At 34.6% G+C, this 9,963-nt stretch overlaps 2 protein-coding genes across 3 annotated transcripts in view; both read left to right on the top strand.

The window, feature by feature from the left end:
* The window catches only part of LOC110448408 (gamma-secretase subunit Aph-1-like), a 12,218-nt gene extending 4,656 nt beyond the window's left edge, over window positions 1–7,562 (top strand). Inside the window, exons 6-7 of the mRNA XM_021494626.1 lie at window positions 2,735–2,862; window positions 4,205–7,562. Of these exons, the coding sequence (XP_021350301.1) occupies window positions 2,735–2,862; window positions 4,205–4,384 (308 nt within the window). The 3' untranslated portion in view covers window positions 4,385–7,562. The remainder of the gene's footprint in view (window positions 1–2,734; window positions 2,863–4,204) is intronic.
* A 1,133-nt stretch (window positions 7,563–8,695) lies between these two features.
* The window catches only part of LOC110448407 (F-box only protein 40-like), a 7,405-nt gene continuing 6,137 nt past the window's right edge, over window positions 8,696–9,963 (top strand). Inside the window, exon 1 of one of the 2 annotated variants that reach the window (XM_021494624.1) lies at window positions 8,696–8,962. The gene's annotated coding sequence lies outside the window, so the exon portion shown is untranslated. Of the gene's footprint in view, window positions 8,963–8,994; window positions 9,037–9,963 lie in introns of those variants that run through there. The other variant, XM_021494625.1, reaches the window with a different exon arrangement.

Here is a 9,963-nt window from a genome sequence, read left to right as displayed (position 1 = left end):
AGGGGCGGGGCCAAAAGGGGGCAATTTGGTTATATTGCTATAAATGATTTCTTCTGTAAAACTGTGCACTGGATATCAATCATACTTGATCAAAAGCATTCCTGGGAGGCAGGGATTTAAAATTGTACAAATGGTGTGGCTGACCCCCCAGGGGGCTGAGGGGCAGGGCCAAAAAGGGTATTTGGCTATACTGCTTTAAGTGACTTCTTCTCTGGAACTAAGAAGTGGATATCAACCATATTTGACTGGAAGCATCCCTAGGTGATGGTGATTAAAAATTGTACAAATGGTGGGCTGACTCCCCAGGGGGCTAAGGGGCGGGGCCAAAAGGGGGCAATTTGGTTATATTGCTATAAATGACTTCTTCTGCAGAACTATGCCATGGATATTGATCATATTTGGTCGGAAGTGTTCATGGGAGGCAGGGATTCAAAATTGTACAAATGGTGGGGCTGACCCCCCAGGCTAAGGGGTGGGGCCAATAAAATGCATTACTTGGAAATGTTTGAGACCCCCCCCCACCATATAACCATATATACAATTGCTGAGTATAAAGAGAAGAATGCACATTTGCTGCCAGGATGTCCCTAGGGTCTGGCCCCACCCTTGGAGACATAGTCCCTGGGCCATAACTTTAAAACGGTTGAGATCCCCACCCCAAAACTATATATACAATTGGTGGGCATAAAGAGACGAATGCAGTCATGACATTAGAATTGATCCCAGGGTCTGCCCCACCCTAGCAGACTTGGCCCCTGGGTCATATCTTTGAAGCGGTTGAGATCCCCGCCCCAAAACTATATATACAAATGCTTGGCAAAAAGAGACAAATGCAGTCACGATATTAGAATCAATCCTGGGGTCTGGCCACAACTCTAGGGACCTAGTTTCTGAGTCAAACCTTGGAAACAGTTGAGATCCCCACCCCATAACCATACATAAAATTGCTGGGCATGCAAAATCTAATATAGCTATGCTACAAGGATTGGCCTTGGGGTCTGGCATATTCCCTTGATCTCATTTGGAGAATAGTTTGCCATGATTGCTTAGGTATCCAGGTGAGCGATACAGGCCCTCTGGGCCTCTTGTTATAGTAATACGAACAATTTTCAGACCATGAAATACAACATTCTGTATTGCACATGTGCAATATGGAATGTATTAATTACCTACTAGCCTGAACTATTTTTTTTGGAATCCCCTTGTCATGGCAAACTGAAAAGTTCCTGGTATTTGCAAAAAAAATCAAAGTTTATAAAATCTTTGTATCAATCTCTACCAAATACGGAAGGTATGTGATAAAAGCTAGCCCACACACTTGTGTTTTTCTAACGAATCAGAAAGCACTCATTTACTGGCGGACGTATGTATTCGTCCGCGTAATAAACTCGTGCTTTTCTGATTCATTAGAAAAACACAAGTGTGTGGTCTTGCATATATATTAGATGGCATAGAGCGCCAGACTTAGCTTTAGCCTGGTAGTCAACAGGATTAAATAAATAGATATATTGCTAGTCTTTCACTGTACGTCAATAATAGATTTAATCTGAAATTTCCTAATGGTATTGACATCCAAGCGTGATAGAGAAAAAGCAGTTGACTAATATAAAACCCTCTTATTAACATAAAAATGTGGTGAAATCCTGGGTAATTTTGAAAATTAACAAGTGACTTATTGTTCTTTTTCTTTGTTTTCAACAGATTTTTAAAATAGATAAAAGTGTTAACCAGCAATTTTGGGAATTTTCTCCACCATAGTGTTAGCATTAATACAGCTGTACCAGTATCTAGAAGCGTCTAGCACAGTGTTAGCATTAGTACAGCTGTACCAGTATCTAGAAGCGTCTACCATATAGTGTTAGCATTAATACAGCTGTACCAGTATCTAGAAGCGTCTAGCACAGTGTTAGCATTAGTACAGCTGAACCAGTATCTAGAAGCGTCTACCATATAGTGTCAGCATTAATACAGCTGTACCAGTATCTAGAAACGTCTACCATAGTGTTAGCATTAGTACGGCTGTACCAGTATCTAGAAGCGTCTACCATAGTGTTAGCATTAATACAGCTGTACCAGTATCTAGAAACGTCTACCATAACTGTTATGAATTATGATGTCACTATATGTATATATAGAAGATGCCTTTGCAAAGCATTGTAATATGACATCATAATTTAAAGATTGACCAATCACAATGAAATAATGTCCATGATGTTAACTCTAATGATTTTGATCACTAAATTTCAAACTAGGGGGAGATCATCAGCTACAAGGAAAATTCTGTACAAGAATGTAAGCCAGTCTATAGCTAGTGTACATGTGTAACTAAACCTGTTTACCAACTCCAGGAGGTTTATCCAAAGAGTGAAATTAGAAAACAATCAAAACATAGAGAGGTTGTGGGAGAAGAGCAGTAAGTTAGGTTAGATGAATCAGTAGTATCCGAAAGTTTCCTTACTGGAAATAGTTGCACAGTTCAGTGAGTAACACAATCTAGATAGAATTAGTGTATCTTGAAGAAGATAATGTGACATATATCTTTTTCTTTTCATTTGTTTGTTTGTTTGTTTTTGTTTACAAAGACATACAATTACATTCTATTTTACATGCATTTTACCTATATATCACAAGGGCCTATAAACACATTATACCATATATATACAGACTTATAGTGCATTCTATTTTGTAGAGACATAAACATATACTATAATTTATCTTATTGTTGTAATTTCAGCGTTCCTGACATTATGCTTTGTCTTCCTGCACACTTTCTGGGGGATTATATTTTTCCATGCCTGGGACAAGAGCAAGTTCCAGTATGTAGCTATTGTTGTAGTGTCGCACATGCTGGTGTCCTGTCTGGTAAGCCATCTCAAATTTATTTTTTAGTGTGGATCATCTAATTTTTACACACTTGTATCAAAGGTACAGTATGTCGCCGGTCAGTTTCAATTAAATAAAATAAATATGATTAAATTTGTGTGAATTCAATGAAATCATGGGTACTAAAATCAAATTAACTTCAAACAATCAGAGCATGTTTCATCATTTTTCTTATGATTAGAAATGATCCTTTATGAATGCAAGAAGCAACTTTAAAGCTGTTCGCAACCAAAAAGAAATATTTCCCTGTGCAAATATCCATGTCAATTTTAACAAACCATACTGAAAGCTTCTGCAAAGTTCTGAGTTTATAGATCTTGATCTTTATTAAAATGTCTTGTTTTATCTTGCATTACTATGTCAACATTCCATACTCTGTACTGAGTGGATGATATACATAGTAAGGGCCTCAAATTTGTTAAGCTGGCAGGTGCATGATGTGTAGCAGAAGTAAAAAAAGAAACTGGTTCATCACAATGCTTAATTATATGGCAAATATGTCGATTTGTCTTCAACAGTTGACTAAAACTTTTGCAAGGAAGGGATTTGAATGCAAAAGGTGCAACTCAAACTTCAAATTTCCATGTAATTCCCGTTCTTTTTATCCTCAAAATACAATGTGTTTGAACAATCTGAAATGTTGTTAAAAACAAATATGAAATGTTTGCTCTATCACTAGTTAGAAAACTGATTATTCTTCAAACCTTTTGTCTGTTTTAACTGACTGGAGGTTTACTGTGGTTTGAATTGAGTGTAATTATAATTGATTATTGCATATAAACAATACACATTTTTCAGAGATGTTAATTCAACCACTCCCTGAATTTGATATTGTAAGCAGGGAGATTTTATATACCAGTTTGACAGTTTCAAGATTACATTTTATCTGTATTTGTAGAAATAGCGAAATTGGTTTCTTAAAATTCAGTTAATTGATTTCTCTATTATCATTATTTACCTGAAAGATAATTGGTAAAAAAAGACATAATTTGAATTATTTTTGAAATTACTGGTTTTTCTCTACTCATCAAAGCTGTTATAGTAAAACTGACTTCCTAATGATTAATCAACTAATCGAAATATGAAAATTACAATTTAAAAAGTTTATCTTTTTCTTTTTACTTATTAACCTTATTTAATCAGTTTGGACTTATTCTTTATTAGCTGTTTTAAAGAAATTTAAGTTTCTTCTAAGTTTAAGATATGGTTGTCATTAAAACAAAAATAGTACTGTAGTTTTGTCCCTAATACATTTTTAATAACAAAATGGATTTACTTCCAACATGTGTGAGAACAGTTTTGTTTGTTTGATTTGCTTCAGACACTGCTAAACCAGAGAAGTGAGACTCACACACCAGCCTACTGGGGAAGCCTAGTACCCGCATATGTCATCATGTTTCTCACTGGTGGACTGGCATTTAAAATTGCGGGAGGATCTATCGCAAACATAAAGGCAGCTATCACATGTTCATGTAAGCAGACATCGTACGAGATCGACTAAAGACTGGACAGCTAGCTATATAGGAGCCGTTGTTGGATTATCTTCACAAATTTGTTGGGTTTTCATTTTAAAGATGCAAGACATTTGCATGTTTTATAAATAAATTTGTGTTTATTTAGATTGTATGACTTTCGTAAAAATGAATTTGTTCACAGTAACAGTCTTTTTGTGTAAAATGAAACGCTCGTTGTGTACTTGCTTTGTTTGTTTATACATTTACAAATTACTGCAGTAAAGATGTGTACAACTTATAAAGTAAGTAACTCCCACATAGAACACAAAACTTTGTATCAACAAAGAAGCTTGTAAAATGTAAAAACCAGAGAAGAAAGTATTTGGTGAATTTTTCATGTTATACAATAATACTGTTTTCGTTCAAACCACATTATACAAAGAAAGTGTTCAATATAGATACCTGTGTCCTGGTCATGCTTCCATTTTCCACTGATGGTAGTGTATTGATGATGTCATTGTGTTCCCGCTGTACATTTTGTTGGATATGTCTTATATATTATGAGGTTGGTAATATATGCTTGAACAAATTTACATTGGGTAATATTAGAAAGGAAATAAAATAAAAATTTTTTTTGTGGAAAATGAAATATAGTTTCAGTTCAGTATTCAAAAGATAAGTATACATTGTCTTGATATCCTGTCATAGGTGATATGTAGGATTGATGGCACATTTTCTTAACATTAACTCAAATCATAGCATACGCTTTGTAATTATAACATTGATCCATTTATGATGTCTGTGTGGCCTTGACCATTTGTGAAGTCTGTATGACCTTGACAATTTGTGATGTCTGTATGACCTTGACCATTTATGATGTCTGTGTGACCTTGACCATTTATGATGTCTTTGTGACCTTGACCATTTATGATGGCTGTGTAACCTTGACCATTTATGATGTCTGTGTAACCTTGACCCATTTACGATGTCCATTAAGGCTTGATTTGTTTGTTGGCCTTTTTGATGGAACCCAGTGTTGTTTGTGCACAAGTACATATTTGTCATCCCCCCATGTCTTCTATATTTGTATGAAGGTTTATCAATATGGTATATAAGTTGTAAAATATTTGTCGGCTGGGTATTGTAAATACTTTATCAGACATAAACATCTTATGATTTTAGAACTGGACATCATTCTACAAAATACTGTAGCAATTGTCATGTTTAAAGGTTTCTCATGCTTGCTTGCAAGACTGAGTTTTGATAACCACTAGATTAATTATGTACTAAGTTGCTGCATATGGGAAATATTTGTAAATTATAATGTATCAATAGTAAAAAGGAAATCTCAAGTGAGAAAAATAAAAACATGGAAATATAAGTATGTTTGTATAAGTATGTAGACAGTCTTTGGATTGATTGACTTTTTAGTAGAAGTTGTGTAAGTATGAATTAAGTAAGGAAGTGTAACGTTTACAGATGTAACCTATGGATGCTGGCATCATTTAGTGACACTTCCTTGCACTGTCATCTTGTCACATTCCAAGTGGTATGCAGGCTCAGTAAAGATTGTGATGTTATTTAAATAATGTGTAAATTAAACACAGTGTTGGGTCAAATGTTTTACATACCACTTTCAATTTGAGGTGAGTACGATTATTGAAGACTTTCATGATCTGCAACAGATATTGTTACGTTGCAGTGTTATTTCAAAACAGGTTTTTAGTTTTACAGGATGATTTGGGGTTTAAATGTTTTTTTTCGTTATGATGAAAAAGTGATTGAACAGTAAACAAGCATGTAGCCTTGCATTGAATTTCTTAATTTTCAAAAATCTTATTTCACATTGTATTCATAATACAATGAATGCTGTTTGATTGGTTTTAAACCTCCAGATGTGTGTTAGCTAGATCTATTTAAAACAATTTTGAAGAGGAACTTACAGTGCTCTGTACATATATTTCAATCATAGCTTGAAAAACTGCGATAGCAAGTATTTTGCGTGACATGTATGATTTATGAGAACAATTGCTATTTGAGCAGTAACGACACAGTAGCATATAAACTACTTTGATTGGTGTGTCTAAGCATATAACGTACATGTACAGGTACTTTGTTTATTGTTAAATGCATATTGTTATTGTGATGTACCATGGTAACATTTCATAGCTCCTTATGAAACTGATGCATGGTGGGAGCCACTTACAACATAACAAACAAAAGGACAACATATTGTTAGAGTTTGCCTCCAGTAAACCAGTAATCTGAGCCCCTGAGATATGTCTGTCAAACATCACAATAGTGTTTCAAAATAATTGTACTGTTCAGCTTTATCAGTTGTTTGGTATCTTGATTTCTGTTAGCGTCTGTAAAACAAGAAATGTTTGTCCCCCATTTTATGACTCTTAAGGAACTCAGGGCTGAAATGAAAAAAATAATTCTCCCTAGTAATTTTGCTGTGAGAAAACAACAGCTGAGTAACTTCAACATTTGACAAACATGTTTTGAAAGAGGCAGTCCTGAAAAAGAAGCAGAAAAAAATACATTTAAAATAATTAAATTAACAAATATTCATCCTTTTTTTCTTCATTATAATTAATTACTCTGTTTTTTCATCAAGCATCAATTAACTTGATCATCATGTTTTGTCATCCCTCATCATTGTAAAATTGTAGTGAAAAGGCAGATCAACCCCTGATTTCTTAATCTACATCTTTTTATCAAAAACGTTTCGACTAGAAACGTGTATTATTTAGTGATTGCATGTATTTGAATTATTCTGTGAATATGAGTTAAACGATTTATAAATTGAATTGAAATATCCACCCTACATTGGTAAGACGGTAATCATTAATTAATTAACCTATTTTACGTAAAGGCAAGGGAGGTAACTTTAGCACAAACTACAGTGTACAGATTCATTGGAGATTTTTCTCCCTCTATTTATATTTCAACACTGCTAAGGAAAAATCGGGACCAGTTACATAATAAGTATGTAAGTACATATGTATGTACAAAAAATGTACAACCTAAAAAACAAACTATTTATGGCCGATATCCCTCGCCTGCTATTGATTTTCTAGTCATACGATGCTTGTTTTCCCCAGAGGATAGAATGGAAACTAATGGAAAATTCATTCAATTGTCATCAATAAATGATCATGTCAATGTATATAATATGTACATGTACTTCCAAGAATTTGGAATAAAAATATTTGAAGAACACTAATATGTCCTCGGACTTATATCTTCATTGTGATTTTGTCGTTAATGTATGTACTATTGTAAGTTATAGTGGAAATATATGCCAGATAACTACAAAGATATATACATGTTCAAATATTGGCGCACAATGAACTCAACATCTACCAAGAGTTGTCATTCCTTACACTCACACTAACACTTGGTATAAGGAATGATAACTTTTTTTAGCGATTGAGAATTGTTTTCGCCAATATGTGAACACATACAGCCCCACCACTGTTCGAAACCCAAGGGTTCCGCTCTCATATACACATACCACGTAGATTTTGTATCTTCTCTGCACCTTTGGAATATGTCGTTACAAAATTGAAGGCTTGTGGGATGCTGTTTGATTGGTTTTATGTATATAAAAACCTGACCAATCCCTAGGCAGATACTAATCTTTTGAAGTTTAGGTCCAAATATAGCTGTAACAAATTTTAAGGTCCCTGTGCTTTTGTCTTTCGTGTTGCAGAGGAGTTTAATTTATTTAAAGAAAGAGAAATTTAAGATGTTTTATTTACAGTACCACATAACAATAATGTTACAATATCTTCAATCATGAAAATTCATCAGTTTGGAAATATGTAATATCAAAGTTTTACTTAATGTAACAATTAAGTATAATATTGACAATTTCTATGAGTGTCTTATTATATACACAAATGAATTAAATTTGGTTATGATTAGTAAATATAATAAAAAAAAATCGTCACAAAACCGACAATGCATTCAAATTCATGTGCTAATTCATATTTTGAAAATATGAGGTAATTACAAAACCAAGAAAATTATTAATGATTTTTTAGAATGATCAGTGACATGTATTAACAATAAAAAAAAAAAGAGTGTGTCTTTCAGTGCCTTCTTAAAATAACTTAGCTTCAATTTTTCTCAAAAATTCCTGATTTATTAAAATGTTGTCAAAGCTGAATCCAACTATATGTCAAAAAGCGCAATTAAATATAATTACAGTTTATATGAAAGTGTGATCGCATAAACAGAATAAATATACGGTTATGGTTTTTCTTATGCCTAGAATACAAATTTTAAACGCAGAAAGAAAACGATGATTGAGCAGAAGTTGCGTCCCTTAGCCCACACACCAGATCCGGAAATTAAACCCGAGGATCGTTTTTTCTCGCACTCACCTGTTGGTTACTGTTTGAGTGTGCCGTCATTACTCAAAATAGAGTATAACTGAACAAATATACCTAACGAAAGTGGGCGTTGGCCGTATCACCCAGACGTTCCTGACGTTCCATGGGTCATGATCAGCTGACACCTGTTAGACGGTAAACAGAACCAGAAAACGAAAGTGGATCGCTGAGTCGAGTGTAGATGTAAACAATCACAGGACATCGGTGATACAGCGAGACGCGGTATGTAGAAGTAGAAGTAAAAATATATTTCCTGATGAGGAGCTAATTAATTATTTTCTAAGGATCACATTAAGGTATTGAACTTTTTAATTGTAGCTTGTATTGGCTGTTCTAGGGTCTAAAACTTAGCATGAGTTTCCCTCTGGCCCTGACCACAGGAGCCTGAAGTTCTGTCAATAATGAATAATAACAGTAATACCACGGAATTAGATTAGGTTATCTAAGTCCGTGGTAATACAAATAAAATACCTATAATATGCTTAAAAACTTCAGGCTCCTGTGCCCTGACACCAGACATAGACACCATCTGTCTGTCAAAATGTCTAAGTCTGGTTTCAGGGCTAGAGGAAACTTGGGCTACAGATCTACGGTCACCCTAATGAGTGTCCTCCGGGTAATGAGTGTCCTCCGAGTGTCCTCCGAGGTTTTTGCGCGCCCGCGAGTTCGTTATAAGATTTATTTCACTTTTTTCTTCTGATTCCTAAATATTGTTCATATATCTAGGTGTGTGCAAAATTTAAGGTCGATCGTAACAGTACAAAGTACCGAAATACGTCGATAAAAATGCATATTTGGGAAGAATGAGTGTCCTCGGAGGTTTTTGCGCGCCCGCGAATTCGTTATAAGATTTTTGCACTTTTTTCTTCTGATTCCTAAATATTGTTTATATATCTAGGGGTGTGCAAAATTTAAATTCGATCGTAACAGTATAAAGTACCGAAATACGTCGATAAAAATGCATATTTGGGAAGAATGAGTGTCCTCGGAGGTTTTTGCGCGCCCGCGAATTCGTTATAAGATTTTTGCACTTTTTTCTTCTGATTCCTAAATATTGTTCATATATCTAGGTGTGTGCAAAATTTAAGGTCGATCTTAACAGTACAAAGTACCGAAATACGTCGATAAATACTATTTTCACGAGGGTGGATTGAGTGTCCACGGAGGAATGAGTGTCCAGGGAGGTGTTCGCGAGCCCGGGAATTCGTTAATCGATATTTTTT

This window comes from Mizuhopecten yessoensis, unplaced genomic scaffold (genome assembly GCF_002113885.1).
Source record: "Mizuhopecten yessoensis strain PY_sf001 unplaced genomic scaffold, ASM211388v2 scaffold4033, whole genome shotgun sequence".
NCBI classification, from domain to species: domain Eukaryota; kingdom Metazoa; phylum Mollusca; class Bivalvia; order Pectinida; family Pectinidae; genus Mizuhopecten; species Mizuhopecten yessoensis.
The sequence above is the reverse complement of the archived record's forward strand: the minus strand, read 5'-3'. Positions and strand labels throughout refer to the sequence as shown.